The sequence below is a fragment of the Zootoca vivipara genome, chromosome 12 (genome assembly GCF_965207765.1).
Source record: "Zootoca vivipara chromosome 12, rZooViv2.hap1.1, whole genome shotgun sequence".
Lineage (NCBI taxonomy): Eukaryota > Metazoa > Chordata > Lepidosauria > Squamata > Lacertidae > Zootoca > Zootoca vivipara.
The window spans coordinates 5,633,613-5,655,709 of NC_142595.1; the positions used below are offsets into that span (position 1 = coordinate 5,633,613).

The window sequence follows — 22,097 nt, forward strand, 5'->3', positions numbered from 1 at the left end:
CAAAACAGCTGGAGGGCCAAGTTTTCCTATGCCTGGCCTAGATCATGACCCTTGCATGACCTTCTGAAGTGCTGCTGTGGCATATGAAAAGGGGCTCCTCGGCCGGCAAAATGATGTGAAAAGCATTGACTGGAGAGGGAAAGTCTGAAAACCAGGGTTTTAAACCATGCTATCACCCTCAGCCACATAAAGCCTCTTCCCAGCGGAGGTGACTCCACCCTCCTTGCCTCCTACACTGGAATCTCCCTCCCTGAAGGTAAAAGGTAAAGGACCCTGGGACGGTTAAGTACAATAAAAGGCGACTATGGGGTTGCGGCGCTCATCTCGCTTTTCAGGCCGAGGGTGCCGGCATTTGTCCACAGACAGCTTTCCGGGTCATGTGGCTAGCATGACTAAACCGCTTCTGGCACAACATAACACCATACAGAAACCAGAGCGCATGGAAACACCATTTACCTTCCCGCCTACCTATTTATCTACTTGCACTGGCGTGCTTTCGAACTGCTAAGTTGGCAGGAGCTGGAACATAGCAACGGGAGCTCACCCTGTTGTGGGGATTCGAACCGCCGACCTTCTGATTAGCAAGCCCAAGAGCTCAGAGGTTTAGACCACAGCGCCACATGCATCTCTCTCCCTGTTGCAACCCATTCTCCATAGCTGCCAAGTTATCCCTTTTTTAAAGGGATTTTCCCTTATGCTGAATAGGCTTCCTGGCGAGAAAAGGGAAAACTTGGCAGCTATGCCATTCTCAAAAGCTTCATTTCCCATATAGTATTTAGCTCGAACCCTGGTCCTTCTTCTTGACTTAAAACCAGCCTGAGTCTGTGCAGCTGAAGTTGTCCAGATGTCATCCCTCGACAAAAATACAATAGTACCTCCAGTTACGTAACTTATGCCACAACCTCTCTTCAATCCTCTCTTCAAGGATGTCTTAAGGCACTTACAGTCTATACCACGGGTAGGCAAACTAAGGCCCGGGGGCCGGATTCGGCCCAATCGCCTTCTAAATCCGGCCCGCGGACTGTCCGGGAATCAGCATGTTTTTACATGAGTAGAATGTGTCTTTTTATTTAAAATGCATCTCTGGGTTATTTGTGGGGCATAGGAATTTGTTCATATTTTTTTTGCAAAATATAGTCCGGCCCCCCACAAGGTCTGAGGGACAGTGGACCGGACCCCTGCTGAAAACGTTTGCTGACCCCTGACTACATAAACTTCAGGATGCGAAAGCAGCAAACCCGGAAGTATTTGACCGGGTTTCACCGTGTGCACATGCGCAGAAGTGGTCCTCAGGTTGCGGAAACCTCCGGATCCGACCAGACCACCGGAACGGATCACATCTGCAACCGGAGGTACCACTGTATAGACCAGGGGTCAGCAAACTTTTTCAGCAGGGGGCCGGTCCACTGTCCCTCAGAACATGTGGGGGGCCAGACTATATTTTGAAGGGGAAAAAATGAACGAATTTCTATGCCCCACAAATAACCCAGAGATGCAATTTAAATAAAAGCACACATTCTACTCACGTAAAAACACCAGACAGGCCCCACAAATGACCCAGAGGTGCAATTTAAATAAAAGGACACATCCTACTCATGTAAAAACATGCTGATTCCAGGACCGTCCGTGGGCCAGATTTAGAAGGCAATTGGGCCGGATCCGGCCCCCGGGCCTTAGTTTGCCTACCCATGGTATAGACTGTAAGTGCCTCAAGACATCCTTGAAGAGAGGATTAAAAAACATAAGAAGAGTCTGCTGGATCAGGCCAGTGGGCCAACTTGCACACCATCCTGTTCTCATGGTGGCAACCGAATGCCTCAAAGGGAAACCAGCAAGCGGAACATGAACACAACAGCAAAAGCCTCCCCTTCTGTGGCCTCCAGCCACTGGTATTCGAAAGCATTGCTGAAAGTAGCCCTCTCCGCCATGAGATTTGTCTAAACCTCTTTTAAAGTCATCCAAGGAGCGAGTTCCATAGTCTGCAAAGGATGTCTATGAGAGATGGAGAAAAAACATTTGAAGGGGATGCCAGGAAACAGGGAATTATGTTCACATGTGGTAGGGGTGTAAATATGTACAAATTTGGGGGGCAAAGTGTGTTTAAGGAAATAACAGAAATCACTTGGTTAAAGTTGACCGAAAGTCCATTATCATCAATTTATGGTGGGGTGGAAGGTTCGCAGGCTATATGAAGGACCTGCTCACAAATTTATTGACAGTTGCACAAATTATTATAGCAAGGAAGTGGAAGGGGCAAGCAGAATATAAAATGGAAGAATGGTATAATTCTGCTAAGTATAATTTCATAAATATATATTACATTGACACTTGCTTGCCTTTATCTCTACACTAAAAAGTCCCAAACACGACAACTATTCTTCTTAGCTGCTCCAGCCCCGTTTATTATTATTATTATTATTATTATTATTATTATTATTATTATACCCCGCCCATCTGGCTGGGTTTCCCCAGCCACTCTGGGCAGCTTCCAACAGAAATATTAAAATACAATAATTTATTAAACATTGAAAGCTTCCCTAAACAGGGCTGCCTTCAGATGTCCTCTAAAAGTCTGGTAGTTGTTTTTCTTTTTGACATCTGGTGGGAGGGCGTTCCACAGGGCAGGTGCCACTACCGAGAAAGCCCTCTGCCTGGTTCCCTGTAACTTGGCTTCTTCGCAGCAAGGGAACCGCCAGAAGGCCCTCGGCACTGGACCTCAGTGTCCGGGCAGAGTGATGGAGGTGGAGATGCTCCTTCAGGTATACTGGACCGAGGGCTTTAAAGGTCAGCACCAACACTTATCATTTCAGTGGCCCTTTCCTGAGCCTTTTCCAACTCTATAATATCCTTTTTGCTCTTGAGAGTCCCATGGACTGCAAGAAGATCAAACCTATCCATTCTGAAGGAAATCAGCCCTGAGCGCTCACTGGAAGGACAGATCCTGAAGCTGAGGCTCCAATACTTTGGCCACCTCATGAGAGGACTCAGCTCCCTGGAAAAACCCCTGATGTTGGGAAAGATGGAGGGCACAAGGAAAAGGGGACGACAGAGGATGAGATGGTTGGACAGTGTTCTCAAAGCTACGAACATGAGTTTGACCAAACTGCGGGAGGCAGTGGAAGACAGGAGTGCCTGGCGTGCTCTGGTGCATGGGGTCACGAAGAGTCGGACACGACTAAACCACTAAACAACAACAAATATCCTTTTTGAGGTGAATTGACCAGAAATTTACACAAATATTCCAAATGTGTTTGCACCATAGTCCAGATCCTCAGGAACAGAGAGCTACGTTTATCGAAAGCATAGTTGATGCACACACAATTACAAGGCCAGTTTTCACAAAGATTATGGCTTGACTCACTGCTATGCTACATGTTGTAGCTTTTGAAAGGGTATCAAGTGTTCCAAGGACAGTAGACTTAACTGCTATTTTTAACAAAAGCCTTGGCGCAACTGTCAGCTCATAAGAACCACACCACAGTGACAGCTTAAACACGCCTTTATTTGCTTGGACATACTCCCTGCCCGTCCCCCAGCTTCACCATACGTCTTGAAATATACGTCTACAACTGCCGAAGATTACATGACACTCCAAGCAGGTTGCTGGTAGGAGCAAGTGTTTCACATTGGCTCTATGGTGGGTCTCTTTTTAAAGCTTCAAAATCTCCATTAATTATAGTGAACTCGTGGGAGGAATGTCTGCCCTGTAAAGCCATTGTGGAAATGGAAAGCTATCTCTCCAGGAACTAGAAAAACAGTGCAAATTAATTATTAAGGGAGACACCAAGATGCATTCATTAGCACAGGTGCCAAATGCATTGTCCCAAACAGATCCTTCTTGAGATCCAGTGGCACCCATTCCACTCATTTCTTTCTCAAAGCACTCTAGCATGGAACAAATAGTCCAGCTATCAAAACCTCTGGAAGCATTTTTGTTAGGAATAATAGGAGGAGAGATTAGAAAAGAAGATCAAGTATTGTTTATGTATGCGACAACCGCGGCTAGGACATTGTTAGCTCAAAAATGGAAATTACAGGAGTTACCAACAATTGAGGAGAGGCAGACAAAAATGATGGACTATGCTGAACTTGCTAGGTTGACTTGCAAGATCCGCGACCAAGGTGAGACGAGGTTTCAAAAAGACTGGAGTAAATATGTGGACTATATGGAGAAAAACTGTAGATCTTTAAAAACACTTGCAGGATTGAAATAAATCCTACGAATTGACTAAAAAAGTCAAAAAGGAACTGCAAAAATGGAGTTAACAAGAAACCCGCAAGAAGGGAGGGGGGGAAGTTACAGCTCGGCAGAGCAAGATGTAAGATGAAAATATAAGATGTTTTGTATAAAAGATTGTTTTTTTATTTTTATTTGATAAATTGGAAAATGGAATAAAATTTGTTTTTTTTTAAAAAAACCTCTGGGTTTTCAAACAGGTTCGCTTTAATTAAAGGGGAAGAAAAGGCATATGGCATATTCTGTGTTCCAGGCAAAAAGAAACTGAGCACAAGTTTTTGAGAAGTATGAACAATGCTGGATGCTCCATTGCTTGCTACGAACATCCACAGAAGCTACCAACGTCCAGGAAGAGCAACTACAGGAGCCACGAGATCTCAAGTTGCCCTTGAGTGTTGCCTCCACTGACCATTAGACTTTCTGTCCTCACCTCCATGGTGCTATGGCATCAATACACCATTGCTCTACTTCTACACTAACCTTTTTACCAAAAGCCTCTCCCTGAATCCCTCAGGTACAGGCCTTCCCTACTGGGCAGAAGACAAGAGTTCCAGTTCTACCTCCAAACATAAATCTAAGTGCCAGAACTATTTTTTGCAAGCATACTGTATTACAGTACAGGCTCTCTCCTCTCCACCAGGGAAGGGTGGAAATTAATTTTGAGGATTCCTCCCTTCCACAAGCTAAAGGAAGAATATACTCTACATCACCCTAATTAGTAAGGTTTGAATCCTATAAGCATACATTCCTTGGAATAATTTCCGCTGAATTCATTGGGACTTGCTTCTCAATAAACATGCACAGGAATAGACTGCCCCCACTCCTAAGTCCTCACATAGGCACTCATTTCAGCTTCTACGCTATTAGAGATACAAAAATACGAAACTACTATTTTGCATGGACATATTACTGGATAGAGGAAAACAAGACATAAACAAGGTAATATAACCAAGGAGGGCAATAACAAATGGGGAGAGATGACTACATAGCAAAACACACAGTATCAAACAAAAATGGCAATAGAGAGAGGGGTGCTCTTGGACATACAACTGTTCTGTAGATAATTACAAGCACACAGTATAATAATAATGATAATGATAATAATAAATTTTTATTTATACCCCGCCCTCCCCAGTGAGAACTGGGCCTCAGGGCAGCTGACATCAATAAAATTACAATAAAACATAAAAGAAAGAAAAACAATTGATTAAAATGCAGATTAAAATACAATTTAGATTTTATTTTATTTTTTTTAAAAAAATGCAGCCTCATTTTAAAATGTCCCAAATCAAAACCATAGGGGAGGAAAAAACATAGTGGTCAGACTAAGTCCAGCCCAAAGGCCAGGCGGAACAGCTCCGTCTTGCAGGCCCTGCGGAAAGATGTCAAATCCCGCAGGGCCCTGGTCTCCTGTGGGAGAGCGTTCCACCAAGTTGGGGCCAATACTGAAAAGGCCCTGGCCCTAGTTGAGACCAATCTAGCCACCTTATGGTTCGGGATCTCCAAAATTTGTGGACCTTAAGGTCCTCCGCGGGGCATACCAGGAGAGGCGGTCCCGTAGGTACGAGGGTCCCAGAATACTCCAAGGCACAGGATTTTAAAATGTGTGCATCACATTGAGATACCGGTATATGCAAGAAAGAAGCACACTGGATAAAGAGTAAGACTTCACTGTCAATGTGATTGGCGCAAACTGGTTTAAATAAAAAGAGATTCACACCTATGTAGAAAGAGGTTTGCAGCAGTGTCCAAAAATATCAAATAGCCCAGTGAGCATCAACACACAACACCTCTAATTTGTGTATGTTACATTGATGGTAGTGTCTTAACTTTTTTATGCAAAAAAAGAACATTGATGATTTGCTGATCATATTATATAACTTGCCCTAAGAAGATATGTGAAGTCGCTGTTGCTGTTCATTGCTTGTAAGTCCCTTTGAGATTCATTGAATGGCAAGTGGCACAGAAATACAAGGAGCCCATCGAGTGACATATATCACTGCATTGGAGTATTATTTTTCTATCAAAGTTTGTGAATAAAACTTTGCATTATATATAGCAGCCTGCTTGTATCACCTGTGTAGCAACTGTATGCCTGAGAAGGTCTCATTCTCTTTTGGAAATATTGCAGGCAACCTGTGGATTGATCGCCACATTTGACAACAGAAGTATACAGAGTAGAACATAGCACCACATATCACAAGAGCAGCCCTGTTGGGCCAAACCAGAGGCCCATCTACACCAAGAATCTGGCCTCACAGTGGACAACGAGCCCATAAGCTGGATGGTGATCTTCACTGCATGTCCCACCTAAGCATTTTCTGAAATATTTCTCATACACCTTACACTTTGCATTTCTGGGTGTCCCAACTTCCACTGTTTCCATCACTCATCACTTTTCTCCTCCGGGATGTTCAGAGATTTCAAAAACACAGTGCCAAAATACAGGGTCGGCTCAAAAGCCTTGCCGCACTAAACCAACACAGGTAACAAGTCAGCAGGTGGTTCGGCCCAATATTCGGTACAAATTTGACACAACATCATAAAAACCCAAGCAACCTTTCCTCACAGTAGTCAGCCAAGTGCCTCTGAAAAGCTTACAAGCAAGACATGAAGAGCATTGCCCTGCTGTTACCTGGCCACCTACTCTCTCTGTGGTCCCTCAACTGCCCTTCAAAGATACACTGTCTCTGAATCTGGAGGATCCATATAGCCATGATGACGATTAGCCATTGTTAGATAAACAAAGGCTCCGTGGTTTCCTTCCCCCAACCTCTTCAATGGCCATCACCACATCTTGAGGCAATGAATTCCACACGTTAATTACAGTATGTGTTAGGCGAAGTACTTGCTGCTAACAAATCTCACCTGGTAACCGATTTCTAGTGTTTGGGGAGAAGGCGGGAAAAAAGTCTTGCCCGTACACAAGCCATGCATGCACAACCATTTCCCCCAGCACAAGTCATTCAGAACATAAGCTCCTTGGGGTTAGAGAGAGAGAACGGGAACTTTTCCTTGCGTTACTCTGCAGAGCTCCACGCACACCAAGGGGACTTTAAGATCTGTTTGCGCGCACACTTTCAAGGGGGTGCACATTGTAGGGTCTTCCCTTCCTGTCTCCAGCCCGGTCCAGCATCCCGCAAAAACGACCCGCATTCTTCCCAGGAGCCCCTCCCTCCGCGACCCCCTCCCCCGTACCTTTTGCGGGGCTCTAAGCAGGCGGTGCACCCCGGCCAACTGGGTGCCCAGGGGGATATCCTCCCGGAAAGTGTAGAGCGGCGGCCTGGTGGGCTCGGGGAAATTGGTGCTGTTGAAAGGGTCGGTGTCGTCGAGGAACTGCACCCTGCAAACCAGCGTTGCGGTGGCCATGGTGCATCCATGCAAGGAAGGCGAAAAACCCAAGAAAGGCGGAGAGCCGAGCCGGGAAAGAAGAGCGCGCCGGGCAGCGCCAAAAAGAAACGGGAAAGGAGCTTCCAAGCGGAGAGAGAAAAGATCCCCGACACCCCGCTTTCGCCCCCAAAGTTGTTTCCAGCCGCTGGGTCGGCAGAGGAGGAAAGTCTGCCCCCTCGCCGCCTCACAGGAGCTCTCCAAGGAGCGAGAGGCTCAAGCGCGCGCCCCCGTCGAGCCGGGCGCCTTTGCGCAGCGAGAGCGAGAAGGCAGAGCGCGCCGGCCGACCAGGCGCCGGGGGCGGCCACCCGCGCGCCTTGCGCGTCCCGGCAGGACCAGGTCACCGCGGGCGGGGCGATGCCCAAGCGGCGCGCAGGGGCTCCGCGGAGAGCGGCGGGGCTCCGGATGGTGGTGGTGGCGGCGGCGGCAGCGGCTCCATTCTCGGCTGCGCGCTCGCCGCACCGAAGCGGGACGCGAAAGAAAAGGAGAGCAGTAGCAGGAGGAGGAGGAGGAGGAGAAGCGGCTGCTTCTGGGAAGCCTCCGCTCGTCCCCGACGCTGCCGCCGCACGAGAAATGCTGCTTGCAGGCAGCGCCCTCCGCTGGGCGCGATTGGGAAGATCCCACAGAACGGACCATCGCCTGGCCTTGCATGCGCCTCCATCCTTCCGAGGCATTGGGGGGGGGGGGTGCGCTGCGTTCAAACCAGGAATGCGGGAGGCAGTCCCCACCACAGCCTCCAGCTAAGACCAGGACCGTTTACACAAGCGCCCTAAATACACAACAGCCAAGGGGGCCCAGAAAGCGGCCTTTAAAATTTTAGCAATGCGCAGGTGCCATGTATCCTCTTGTTTCTGACAATCCAATACAGTACAGTCATACCTCCGTTTAAGTATGCTTCAGTTTGAGTACTTTCAGTTTAAGTACTCCGTGGACCCGTCTGGAACGGATTAATCCACTTTCCATTACTTTCAATGGGAAAGTTCGCTTCAGGTTAAGTACGCTTCAGGTTAAGTACAGACTTCCAGAACCAATTACACTCATACTTTGGGTTAAGTACGCTTCAGGTTGAGTACTCCGTGGACCCATCTGGAACGGATTAATCCACTTTCCATTACTTTCAATGGGAAAATACGCTTCAGTTTAAGTACTCCGTGGACCGTCTGGAACGGATTAATCCACTTTCCATTACTTTCAGTGGGAACGTTTGCTTCAGGTTAAGTACGCTTCAGGTTAAGTACGCTTCAGGTTAAGTACAGACTTCTGGAACCAATTGTGTACTTAAACCGAGGTACCACTGTATAGAAAAGCAGATCTGGTCACTCTTTATACATGCTCACATAATGTGGGTCTACATGGGGCTGTCCTTGGACAGTGTTCAAAAAATGTAACTGGTAAAAAATGCTGCAGCCAAAGTAATTTCAGTTAAGTATTCTGACCATATCGCACCAGCAGGGCCAGATTTAGATTTGATGAGGCCCTAAGATACTGAAGGTAATGGGGCCCTTTATATGTGATATTTTAGGGAGCAGGCTAGAAGGTGGGGCACATTACTTACATCATAGGAGCCTACACTACACAAAACACTCTTGCTGTATATAAATTTTATTTCATTTATTTTTTAACTTATATTTTGGAATTGTACATCCAGTTTTTTCCCTTTTGGGGGGGGGGGCAAGAGAGTGTGGCCCTAAGCTATAGCTTGTTTAGCTTATACGTAAATCCGGCACTGCACACCAGTCTTGTTCAAGTTACACTGCTTTCCAGTTTGTTTCAAGGCCCAGTTAAATGGACTGACTATTACCTATAGAGCCATAAATGGCTTGGGGACCAGAGTAGCTGAGGAACTGCAACCCCTATAAACCTGCCCACCAACTGAGTCAGTTTTGGAATCCCCGCTCAGTGTTCCACCAACAACAGAGTTTCATTGGGGGGAAATAGTTGTGCTAAAACCAGTTAAAGTTAACTACTCCCCAAAAATCCAAAGCCCCCACCACAGCCTCAAACTATGGCCAGGACAACAACCTTTTACACAACAGCAAAGAGGCTCAGAAAAGCAGTCTATAGCAATAAGCAGATACCATGTATCATCCTGTTTCCTCTGACTACCCAATATAAAATCAAACAATCTCCAAAATTCAACAGTTTGATTGATTCCCTTGGTTCCAACTGGCTAATGGCCCCTGCCTCCATAATCCCTTAAGCATAAGGTCAAGGTGTGTGAATTTAGCCACACAATAGGAGGCAGGGGCGATCAAGGGATATGTTCAAAGGAGAAGTGGCAGGAAAGCCTTGCAGCTGAGGGGATGTGTAAGTACGTTTATTGTTCTTTGGGGAAGAAGGTGGTAAAAAGGTGTTGGGAATTGAGGTTACTGACTCATGTATCTACATGCCAAACACACCTACTTTGTGACATATTTGTGACATATCGATGATGCTGTTGAAAAATGCATTGTGGGAAATGGGGAGAGCTCTTAAAAGTTCACGCAACATCATGTTGGTAGTTCCTACTCTTTCTGTGTTTGAACCTTGTTGCAACAAATAAAGATTAGGTCTATCGACCGCTGTTTTGCTTCTTTAACTTGGCTGGAGACTCCTTCTTTTGCCGACCGGAGAGACCTGCAGGAAGTGGCACCCCGACGAGCTGTGCTGCGGAGTAAATCCGCACCCCAAGATTTTTTCCTTATCACCTGGCTGGCCACAGGTTCAAAGCAGAGAGTGAATGTATTGTGCCACTTACACACACAACAGACACATGTCATGTGCATGTCAAACGCAAACACACAACTCCAACAACAGACAGGGTGGGAAAGTGTTTTTTTAAATGCCCCCCCTCCCCAAAAGGCAGGTGGGGAATCTTCCTAGGGAACAGCTCCAGAGAGGGAAAGTTCACCTTCCATCTCCCACCAAGACCTCTAGGGAGATGATAAGTGTCCACATTGCCTGCCCCGCCACATGCAAACCTTCTGTTGTCTACAATAAGCCCTGTGGTGTGAGTTTTTGTTTTTCCTCCTCCCTCCCGATGCCCTTTCATTTTGTGTTGGATCTTTCAGATTGTAAGCCTGGGGTACAAAAACATATTTAATCAGCCATGGCTTATCTGGTTTCTGGCCTGGTTATGCGTCAGAGATGGCTTCTTTCACTTTGGTAGATGACTTATACCAGGAACTGAAGAGGGGATGTGTGTCCCTGTTGGTTCTGATGGACCTCTCAGCCCTGCCACCTTACAATCAGCCCAGAAGATGGAACGTTGTCAACTTCCTCCTCTTTGGGCACAGCTATGCACAGGGCCGTGGGACACAGGTGGCGCTGTGGGTTAAACCACAGAGCCTAGGGCTTGCTGATCAGAAGGTCGGCGGTTCGAATCCCTGCGACGGGGTGAGCTCTCGTTGTTCGGTCGCAGCTCCTGCCAACCTAGCAGTTTGAAAGCACGTCAAAGTGCAAGTAAATAAATAGGTACCGCTCCGGTAGGAAGGTAAACGGCGTTTCTGTGCGCTGCTCTGGTTCGCCAGAAGCAGCTTTGTCATGCTGACCTGGAAGCTGTATGCCGGCTCCCTCAGCCAATAACGTGAGATGAGCCCCGCAAACCCAGAGTTGGTCACGACTGGACCTAATGGTCAGGGGTCCCTTTATCTTTACCTCTATGCACAGGGCCAGCTCAAGACATTTTGGCACCTGAGGTAAACCACAAAATGATGACCCTCCCCAGCCAGGGAAGAATGAGGTGAGTGAAGATATACACTGGGAACAAGGGTGGGAGGAGACCAGCTGCAGTTGTTGTTGTTTAGTCGTTTAGTCGTGTCCGACTCTTTGTGACCCCATGCACCATAGCACGCCAGGCACTCCTGTCTTCCACTGCCTCCTGCAGTTTGGTCAGACTCATGTTCGTAGCTTCGAGAACACTGTCCAACCATCTCGTCCTCTGTCGTCCCCTTCTCCTTGTGCCCTCCATCTTTCCCACCATCAGGGTTTCTTCCAGGGAGTCTTCTCTTCTCATGAGGTGGCCAAAGTATTGGAGCCTCAGCTTCAGGATCTGTCCTTCCAGTGAGCACTCAGGGCTGATTTCCTTCAGAATGGATAGGTTTGATCTTCTTGCAGGCCATGGGACTCTCAAGAGTCTCCTCCAGCACCATAATTCAAAAGCATCAATTCTTCGGTGATCAGCCTTCTTTATGGTCCAGCTCTCACTTCTACTGGGAAAACCACAGTTTTAACTATACGGACCTTTGTCGGCAAGGTGATGTCTCTGCAGAGGTGGCACTAATTCTTCTGTACCCTTTTCTCAGGACAAACATAGGCAGGATGCCATGCATACTAACCATGGGCTTAATCGTAAGTGTCTGATGGGCCAATATCAGAAGGGGATGCAGGACTAGGTGGGCCTTGGCCTGAGATGTTGCCACATCCAATGATATCTTTCTATAATTCCCCCCTCCCCTGCGTAATTTAAATATGCTAAGCCCACAATTTACATGTGTTTAACTTGTGCACATTCAGCTTTGTGGGCTTGGCAAAATAATAACAAGTAAATGGAAGGAGGGTGGGCAGCCAGGAAAAATGACTATGCCAATCCCACCACCACCATTGGACCCAATGTGTTTTGACACTACAGTGGTACCTTGGTTTATGAACACAATTGGTTCCGGGTGTCTGTTCATAAACTGAAGCGAACTTTCCCATTGAAAGTAATGGAAAGTGGATTAATCTGTTCCAGACGGTCCGCGGAGTACTTAAACTGAAGCGTTCATAAACTGAAGCGAAATTTCCCATTGAAAGTAATGGAAAGTGAATTAATCCGTTCCAGATGGGTCCGCAGCGTTCGTAAACCGAAAATTCATAAACCGAGGTGTTCATAAACCAAGGTTCCACTGTACTGTACATGATTTTGGCTTTAAGCGTGATCTCTGGAACGTAACCCCTGTGTAGGTTGAAGGCTTACTGTATCTACTTAGACATATAACTTCCAATTGCCCTTCTCTTATACCAGAACACAGAACGTTTCACTATTGTTCAGGAGTCCTAGAATCCCAACAATGTTACAACGGGCCAGGCCTAGATTGACTGCTAGGGTAGTTTTTTCAGCACAAGTTTTTTTAAAAAATGACTTTCTTGCCATTATTAGCTAGCCCTAAAGGAGCCGGTCACCACCACCACAACAGGACACCAATAAAGAGAATTCAAAATAGCTTAAGCAAACCCCCAGCAGAGGATTTGATCAGCTGGCTGGAATAAGAAGATTTAACTAAAGACAACTGCGACCTGGAGGAGAATCTGAAAGGCTCTTTTAAAGATTCCCAATGGAAGAGCAACAAGGGATTCTAGAAAGGCTTGAAATTTGGAAATTTAGTCTTTTAAAGATTTCTGCAGAGTTCAAAAGTACTACAATCAATTTTAGAATCCAATGAGTCATCACGAGAATCCATTATCCTCAATACCACCCCACATTTAGAAGACATCTGAAGGCAGCCCTGTTTAGTGAGGCTTTTAATGTTTAATAGATTATTTTATTTCATTTTTCTGTTGGAAGCCGCCCAGAGCGGCTGGGGAAACCCAGCCAGATGGGCGTGGTATAAATAAATTGTTGCTGTTGTTGTTGTTGTTGTTGTTGTTGTTGTTGTTGTTGTTGTTGTTGTTACATAAGGAACTAGCCATCGAAAAATGAAACAACACAAGCACACTCCAGTCCCCTTCTGCAAGGAACATCTCTGATTTGTTTTGGTTTTTTGCGGGGGGGGGGCAGGGCCGGTGCTAGGTTTTTTGCGCCCTAGGCAATATCACCTTCTGGCGCCCCCCCCGCCTTCCTGCTCGGCGATTGGCCAAGGAGGCGCATGAGGGGAGGAGCCTGGAGTGTGGAGCGTGTCCTCCGCCCGCCCCAAAAGCCGCACACTCTTTTTTCCTTTCCTTTTTTTTGAAACCTGTCTGCCTAACAACTGGGCGCGCTCGCTCGCTCACATTCCCCCGCCTCCCCGCCTGCTTCGATTGATTGGTTTGAGCGCCCCACCCCCCGATTTCTGGCTCCAGCGTGTGGTGTGGCACTGCGCCCCCTGCAGGGCACTGCAGGGAAGCGACTCTGCAGCTGCAAGCAGCAGCAGGAGCGAAAGTGGCGGCGGCAGAGAGAGTGTTTGCGAGCGGGGAGACACACGAGCGCCCCTCCATTTTGGCGCCCTAGGCAACTGTCTAGTTCACCTTAATGGATGCGCCGGCCCTGGGGAGGGGGTACGACATTACAATGGAGCATGTATGGTCACAACATCAGCCTGGCTCTCAAGGAGGGAGCTTGAGGATTAGGAATTGGGTTCCCCACATAGGGCAGTAGGATCACTGCTCACTGGAGATCTTCGTTTTACTGCATATACTACAGTGATTCACCCAGAAACTCCTGCTGAGTCATGGCAGGAGAGGAAGGACTTTTAGCACATCTGCCTGCAGAGAAGAGGCAGCAACTGCATTATATGGGACACTTAAAAGCAGCATGGATCAGGGACTTGGGAACTGTAGATCCTTACCACAGGAAATCTTAGAAACTAGCGTCCAAGAACCTGCTTTGCTGACATTGCCTGCACAAATGATAACAATTTTATAGAACAACTTAATGTGGGAAAATTAATAACCACTTGTCAGAATGAGAACAGCAGCAGCAACAACAACAACAACAACAACAACAATTTATTATTTATTATTTTTACCCCACCCATCTGGCTGAGTCTCCCCAGCCATTCTCGGTGGCTTCCAACAAAATATTAAGATACAGTAGTCCATCAAACTTAAAAGCTTCCCTAAACAGGGCTGCCTTCAGATGTCTTCTAAAAGTCTGGTAGTTGTTTTTCTCTTTGGCATCTGATGGAAGGGCGTTCCACAGGGCGGGTGCCACTACCGAGAAGGCCCTCTGCTTGGTTCCCTGTAAATTCGCTTCTCGCAATGAGGGAACTGCCAGAAGGCCCTCGGAGCTGGGCCTCAGTGTCCGGGCTGAACGATGGGGGTGGAGACGCTCCTGCAGGTATACTGGACTGAGGCCATTTAGGGCTTTAAAGGTCAGCACCAACAGTTTGAATTGTGCTCAGAAACGTACTGACATCAATGTAATTACTTTAAATGTGAAGGGACTGGGAAATGTGCATGGGCGTACCCAGCGCGGTGCAGGGGGGGCAGCTGCCCCCTAGAAGCAGGGCCGGCGCAGTCGTGGGCGAGAGCGGCACTGCCGGCGAGGCTGGTGGGCAGAGGCGGAGGTGGAGCACAGCCCGGCGGAGCACGAGTTTGTCGTTCCCGCCCACCCTGCTGCACCCTCCCTCCAGCTCCCCGTCATGGCCTCTGACAAGGCCAAGCGCGACGGGGAACCAGAGAGCGTGGCGGGAAGCTGTAGGGCACGGCACGGCGGGCGGGAACGCCGAACTCGCGCTCCGCTGGGCTGTGCTCCGCCTCTGCCCTCCAGCCCCGCCGGCAGCGCCGCTCTCGCCCACAACTGTGCGCTCTGCCGCGGTGCTCCGTTGCCCCTCCCACATTCCCACGTTATGACCCCTCCCCTCCCGTGCCTTGGCCCTGACCCTCCCCCCCCAGTTTTGATCCTGGGTACGCCCCTGGAAATGTGGTCAACTTATGATGTGTTTTCAAGATTATGAGAATGTCATTTGCTGTGGCAAATGAACTATTTTTAAATGGGGAAAAAATGAATCATAAACCATATGAAGAGCATGATCACAAAATGTATGCTTCAGGCTGGAGCCTTATACACGCTCGAAGGAGGGTAAGCGCCATCAAATGTTATATGACTTACCTCGGAGTAGATGGGATCACGCATGCACTGTGAGTAATACTCATGCCTCATCCTCGCCCCCCCCCCCCGAATTGCTACTGTTGGGGCAGAAAACCAGCAATATTATGAAAAATAACTGATAAGATGATTTTATTAGATTTAAAAAGGGAAGTTCAATGAGATTTAAAAAAATGCATTATGTGAAATATGGTTGTTTCCATTGTTGAAGGAACCTTACTGTTAAAATAACAATGTATCTGTCCTTAATTTCCTCCATTTTTATTAAAAAATAAAATGTACGGTGGGAGGTTATTAAAAGTATATTTGTGGAGCAAAAGGCCACCCAGGTTCCCAACAAATATGCATGCAAGCCAGCCAGATTTGTTTTAAACGCTGCTAGATATGTAAGTAATTGGATGATCTCTTTGGAATATTTGTTTTTTTCATAGACCCTGGATATAGCATGTGTGAGCTGCCTGGTAGAAATTCAATAATTTAGATGGCAGGTCTGTGAACCCCATTCTTATTGATGCAAAGGTAATCCTGCAAACTTAATTTGTTGGCTAGATTTCAATTTCCCCAACTTGTGACCACTTGCAGTTGTGGGAAACCAGAAACAACTTTTTCGTATGGTATTCTTTGCCATCGCTTTCCTTCAGCTTATGCTTGAGGAGAGATTATGTGTGTGTTTTATAGAGGCAATATACAGCTGTGTCTTAATTGCATGGCAGGTACGCGGAAAGGATTGGGATCAGGGAGACTTCTGTCAGAAACAGGAGCAAAATGGCATGTTTGTCAGAGGTCATGAATGGAAACCACTCGGTTGTTTTAGTTTAGTCCCAAGATGTATACGCTTTGTACACCAGCGCCAGCATCCTGAACTTCTCCCAGTAGCTAATTGGCAGCCGGTGCAAGTCTTTCAGCACCAGTAGCATGGCAGTGATGTTCTGCCAGTGGGCAATCGAGTCTTATGCGCTAGCTAGTTTATGGACAAAGCTCAGCAGCAGCAGCCCATCAAACACATTGCAGTGATCCAGTCTGGGGGTTACCGGCACATGGACTACAAAGGTAAGACTAGCTCCATAGTTGTAGTTTTGACAGCCCAAGCTGGTTTAAAATCACACTCCAAGCTACTGAGGTGACCTAGGACTCTGGTGCCAGAGCTGTTTCCAGGAGCACCAAATTGTGGTCTGAGATGGTTCTCGGTTGGATTTCCACCTTTGTCACCCTTTCCCATCCCCAAATCTCTGGATGCCCACACCATATCTGGTTTACTGGAACTATTTTGATAACTTGAATGGAAAGTATAGTTGTGTTTTGTTAGATGTTTTAATCTCCATAGATCTACTAACTCCGTATGCTCTACTATATCAAAAAAGTAGTTTGGCCATTTCCCTTCATTGGACCTTATTGTTTGATTCGATCTATCGTATTCTGGGGATACTACCCCATTCAAGTCTCCCTGATGGCGCTGCTCTGTTTCCATGGTTGGAGGCAACAATGCTTCAGAAAAGCAGTTGCAGGAAGTCTGAGATGGGCAGAGGGCTCTTGTGTTCGAATCCTGATTGCAGCATTCCCACAGGCAAATGGGTGGCCCCTGGGAGAAGAGGAGGCTGGACCAGGTGGGCCTCTGACTGTGGTGACAGAGCGGATCTATCAGGGCTAGTAACGTTTGACCACCCCTCCTCCATTAAATCGCCTTGTTGTTGTTTGTTGTTTAGTTGTTTAGTCGTGTCCGACTCTTCGTGACCCCATGGACCAGAGCACGCCAGGCACTCCTGTCTTCCACTGCCTCCCGCAGTTTGGTCAGACTCATGTTCGTAGCTTTGAGAACACTGTCCAACCATCTCGTCTTCTGTCATCCCCTTCTCCTTGTGCCCTCCATGTTTCCCAACATCAGGGTCTTTTCCAGGGAGTCTTCTCTTCTCGTGAGGTGGCCAAAGTATTGGAGCCTCAGCTTCAGGATCTGTCCTTCCAGTGAGCACTCAGGGCTGATTTCCTTAAGAATGGATAGGTTTGATCTTCTTGCAGTCCATGGGACTCTCAAGAGTCTCCTCCAGCACCATAATTCAAGTTAAATCGCCTAATCATCATTTAAAGCCATGCAGTCAGAGATGTTCTTCTGCTGCATCTTCTGGTCACCTGATTGTTTCTGCCAAAAGGTGGCTCTTATGAGCTCCACAGTGGGATCTGCTTTCAGTCCTTGGGGTGGGTGTGACAGCTGAATGGGCGGCTGAGGGGACGTTCTGTCCCTGGCGTTCGGTCTGGGACAGACCATTCACATGTTCAGGGATTCTTTCCTCAAAGCATCGAGTTCTCCCTGCTTCAAAGATCCCTTCTTTCTTCCAGGATCTCTTGTCTGCACCGCCGTGGGTGCTGCCAAAGCCTCCCTTTTGAAAAGATCAGGTAAGAGGTAAGGAACATTTTCATGGGGCAAGGAGAACACCCTACAAGTTGAGCGTACGTGTTCATGCTCGGATGCATTTCTGAAAAAAGTAAGATGGGTTTGGGAACTGGGGTTCCTCCTACAGGTGATGTTCGACTACAACTCCCATTGTCCCGTTTTTTTGTTTTTTTTTAGTGGCGGCTGCTTCAGCTGCACCAGGAAGCCAAGTGGCTGAGGCTCTGGCCCTGCTTAAGTCTCATCTTAAGTCTGCATGAGACATCCTGCAGTCCTGCATCAATTTTGAGCTTTTCCATCATGCCCGCTTTCCCTCACCCTGTTATTGTGCTTTCCCTCCAGTTGACTCAGAGTAACATTTCTGGGTATTCCCAAATCTTATTCACCACGCTGTGACATTGTAGGTGGTGCTGATCAAGATATCCCTGAATGGCAGCATTATTTCTTTCCCACAAATGGATCAGGGCTCCTGCCCACTTATTCCTGCATCCAGACAGCTGCAAGAATGTCCAGGAATCAGTATCCCAGAAGCTGCCTAGTGACTCTGCCTAGAGAAGTGGCTAGTGGGGTGCCACAGGGTTCTGTCTTGGGCCCAGTCTTATTCAACATCTTTATAAACGACTTGGATGATGGGCTTGAGGGCATCCTGATCAAGTTTGCAGATGACACCAAATTGGGAGGGGTGGCTAATGCCCCAGAGGACAGGATCACACTTCAAAATGACCTTAACAGATTAGAGAACTGGGCCCAAAGCAAACAAGATGAATTTTAACAAGGAGAAATGTAAAGTACCACACTTGGGCAAAAAAAATAAATAAAAAAAAATGAAAGGCACAAATACAGGATGGGTGACACCTGGCTTGAGAGCAGTACATGTGAAAAGGATCTAGGAGTCAACAGTGTGATGCAGCAGCTAAAAAAGCCAATGCAATTCTGGGCCGCATCAATAGGAGTATAGCATCTAGATCAGGCATCCCCAAACTGCAGCCCTCCAGATGTTTTGGCCTACAACTCCCATGATCCATAGCTAACAGGACCAGTGGTCGAGGAAGATGGGAACTGTAGTCCAAAACAGCTGGAGGGCCAAAGTTTGGGGATGCCTGATCTAGATCAAGGGAAGTAATAGTACCACTGTATTCTGCTCTTGTCGGGAGTATGGACAGGAGTCAGGCTCTGGGGCCTGTAGTGCTTTGCAGGACTGGGGCATGCCTCAGCTTGTGCTGGAGAAGCAAGGCGTGGCCACACAGGTGAAGTCCTCAGCTTGTGCTGGAGAGGCAAGGAGTAGTCACCCAGGTGAGGCCACTTGAGATCTCACTGTACCTGGTGGCAGGAGCTGGGAGGGATAAAGGCCCAGCATTTCCCTTCAGCTCTTTGCCACAGCAACGCTCATAGCTGCCAAGTTTTCCCTTTTCTCGCGAGGAAGCCTATTCAGCATAATGGAATTTCCCTTTAAAAAAGGGATAACTTGGCAGCTATGGCAACGCTATCCCTGCCTGGTTGTATCTGGCCTCCTGCTCCTTGGACCCCTGCCTTGCTGCCGCCTTGCTTCTTGTTCCTGGATCCTTCGCCTTGCTCCTTGCTCCTTGGACCCTTGCTTCGTCCTCACCTTGCTCTTGCCCCGTGGACCTTCGCCTTGCTTCTTGTTCCTGGATCCTTCGCCTTGCTCCTTGGTCCTTGGACCCTTGCTTCGCCTTCGCCTTGCTCCTCGACCCTCGGACCTTCGCCTTGCTTCTTGTTCCTGGATCCTTCGCCTTGCTCCTTGCTTCTTGGACCCTTGCTTCGCCTTCGCCTTGCTTCGTGCCCCGTGGACCTTCGCCTCTGCCTTGCTCCTCGACCCTGCTTCTACACCACCATCTTGCCTCTGGTCCTGACGCCCGCCGACCGGACCGTGACAGCTCACCTGGAGTACTGTGTCCAGTTCTGGGCACCACAGTTCAAGAAGGATACTGACAAGCTGGAACGTGTCCAGAGGAGGGCAACCAAAATGGTCAAAGGCCTGGAAATGATGCCTTATGAGGAACGGCTTAGGGAGCTGGGCATGTTTAGCCTGGAGAAGAGAAGGTTAAGGGGTGATATGATAACCATCTTCAAATATATAAAAGGATGTCATATAGAGGAGGGAGAAAGGTTGGTTTCTGCTGCTCCAGAGAAGCGGACACGGAGCAATGGATTCAAACTACAAGAAAGAAGATTCCACCTAAACATTAGGAAGAACTTCCTGACAGTAAGAGCTGTTCGACAGTGGAACTTGCTGCCAAGGAGTGTGGTGGAGTCTCCTTCTTTGGAAGTCTTTAAGCAGAGGCTTGACAGCCATATGTAAAGAATGCTTTGATGGTGTTTCCTGCTTGCCAGGGGGTTGGACTGGATGGCCCTTGTGGTCTCTTCCAACTCTATGATTCTATGTTTCTTGCACTGCTTCCCAATCAGCACCCCTCTCTTTACACACGAGGTGTCCACTGCAGTATCTTAGCTGCGTTGTCGGGGGGGGGGAAGGGGTAGATTCCTTTCCCAGCCAGCAGGAGAAAAGCTGGGGGAAAATACTTAATTTTTTTTAAGGTGCTGGAATGGAGGTGGGAAGGAGAACAGGGAGGCACTACATAGTATAACCCTTTTTTATTAGATAAACGAATACTTTAAGGCGGGGATGTGGAAAACTGTTGCGTGTTGTAATCCAACAACATCTGGAGGTCCATAGCTTTCTTGTTCTTGCATTAGAGATCTGTGCATTCCTCATGTTAGTTGTTTAGCTACTTTGGAATATATGTGCAATTTCAATATATATATTTCTCCAGTCCACTTGAGTCGCTGCTTGTCTTGCTGCTCTGTTGATTTGTATTAGGAATCCACTGTTCTGATCCTCCTGAACTTGCCTCCATGCAGACTGAAGGTGTAAATAGGTGAATAGACCATTTTTCTTAAAGCTATGACAGTCTCCGCCACGTCTCTATTCTCCAAAGGTGAGAGCCTGGAATCCCATGGGCTTTTGCCATCACTCCGTAGAGAGAGGGGAGGCACCTTTTGGAACAAAGTTTTATAAGCCTGCTTTGACAAGTCATCCTGTTAGAAGCACTTCAGCTTCCCATTCCTGGTTCCTAGGAAATTGGGGAAAGTGTGCTTCAGGTTCCTCATCCCTGTTCTAAAAAGCAGGTGTCTTCCCCGAAATGATCCTGGAAATTGTAGTTTGTCAGGGGTTCTGGGAATTGTAGTTCCGCGAGAGGAAAGCCGCAATGCCCAGGATCATTTGGGGGACGGCATTTTCTTTAAATGCTCATTGGATGCACTTTACATCATAGGATCATAGAATTGTAGAGTTCGGAGGGACCCCGAGGGTCATCTAGACCAACCCCCTGCAATGCAGGAATCTCAGCTAAAGCACCCATGGCAGATGGCCATCCCACCTCTGCTGAAAAACCTCCAAGGAAGGAGAGTCTACCGCCTTCCGAGAGATTTCTTCCCACTGTCAAGCAGCTCAAAAAGTTCCTCCTGAAGTTGAGTCGGAACCTCCTTTCTTGTAGCTTGAAGCCATGTCTTCAGGTCCTAAGGGCTTCTGGAGCAGCAGAAAACAAGCTTCCTCCCTCCTCCCTGTGATGGCCCTTGAGATATTGACAGGGCTGCATGATGTGGCTCTCATATCCATGTCCTGAGAGACAGAGAGCAAAACCTTTCTCTCTCCCCTTTCTCCACCCCATGCAGAATTGCAAGGGGTCAGTGCATCTGGCTGGTAAGAAGATGGTCAGAGTTTGGAGCCCAGCCAGGGCTGGCTGTGGGCAGGATCCTGGCATTGTTGGGGGTTGGACTAGATGACCCTTGGGATCCCTCCCAACTCTACCATGCTATGATTCCATCAAGCAGTTGGAATTGTAGAGTTGGAAGGGACCCTGAGGGTCATCTAGACCAACCCCATCAAATGCAGGAATCTCAGCTAAAGCATCCATGGCAGATGGCCATCCAACATCTGCTGAGAAACCTCCAAGGAAGGATTGTTCCGTAATGCTGAAAATGGAGCTTGGCACATATCCAGGTAAAATTTTATTTAATACAATCCAAGGCTGGTATTGATAGATTCCCAGCACAAATTCAAACCTGCTTCTTGCCCTTCTGTAGCCTTTCAAATGAGAAGCATTCATTTATTTAGTGACAATACACCATAAGATTTAATGCAGATGCTTTCAAAAAGTGTATTTTGCTGCCACCACGTGGCCAGAGCTGGTTTCAGTTATTGCGTCCCTTGAATTCAGCTTTCCGAATTGACGCTTCTGAGATTTTGACACCCTGATCCAAAATGCTATGCTACTCACCTCAGTGATATTTTGAAAGCAACTCTG

General features: G+C 47.6%; 1 protein-coding gene across 21 annotated transcripts in view; it reads right to left on the reverse strand.

Annotated features, from left to right (window-relative positions):
- Positions 1-8,212, reverse strand: part of FHOD3 (formin homology 2 domain containing 3) — a 315,286-nt gene extending 307,074 nt beyond the window's left edge. For 14 of the 21 annotated variants that reach the window (XM_088655946.1, XM_088655947.1, XM_060282214.2 and 11 more), the window contains exon 1: positions 7,436-8,192. In XM_088655946.1, coding sequence (XP_088512072.1) covers positions 7,436-7,606 — 171 coding nt within the window. In that variant the 5' untranslated portion in view covers positions 7,607-8,192. Of the gene's footprint in view, positions 1-7,435 lie in introns of all 21 variants that reach the window. The other 7 variants (XM_088655950.1, XM_060282217.2, XM_088655949.1 and 4 more) reach the window with 1 other exon arrangement.
- Between the last annotated feature and the right edge of the window lie 13,885 nt (positions 8,213-22,097).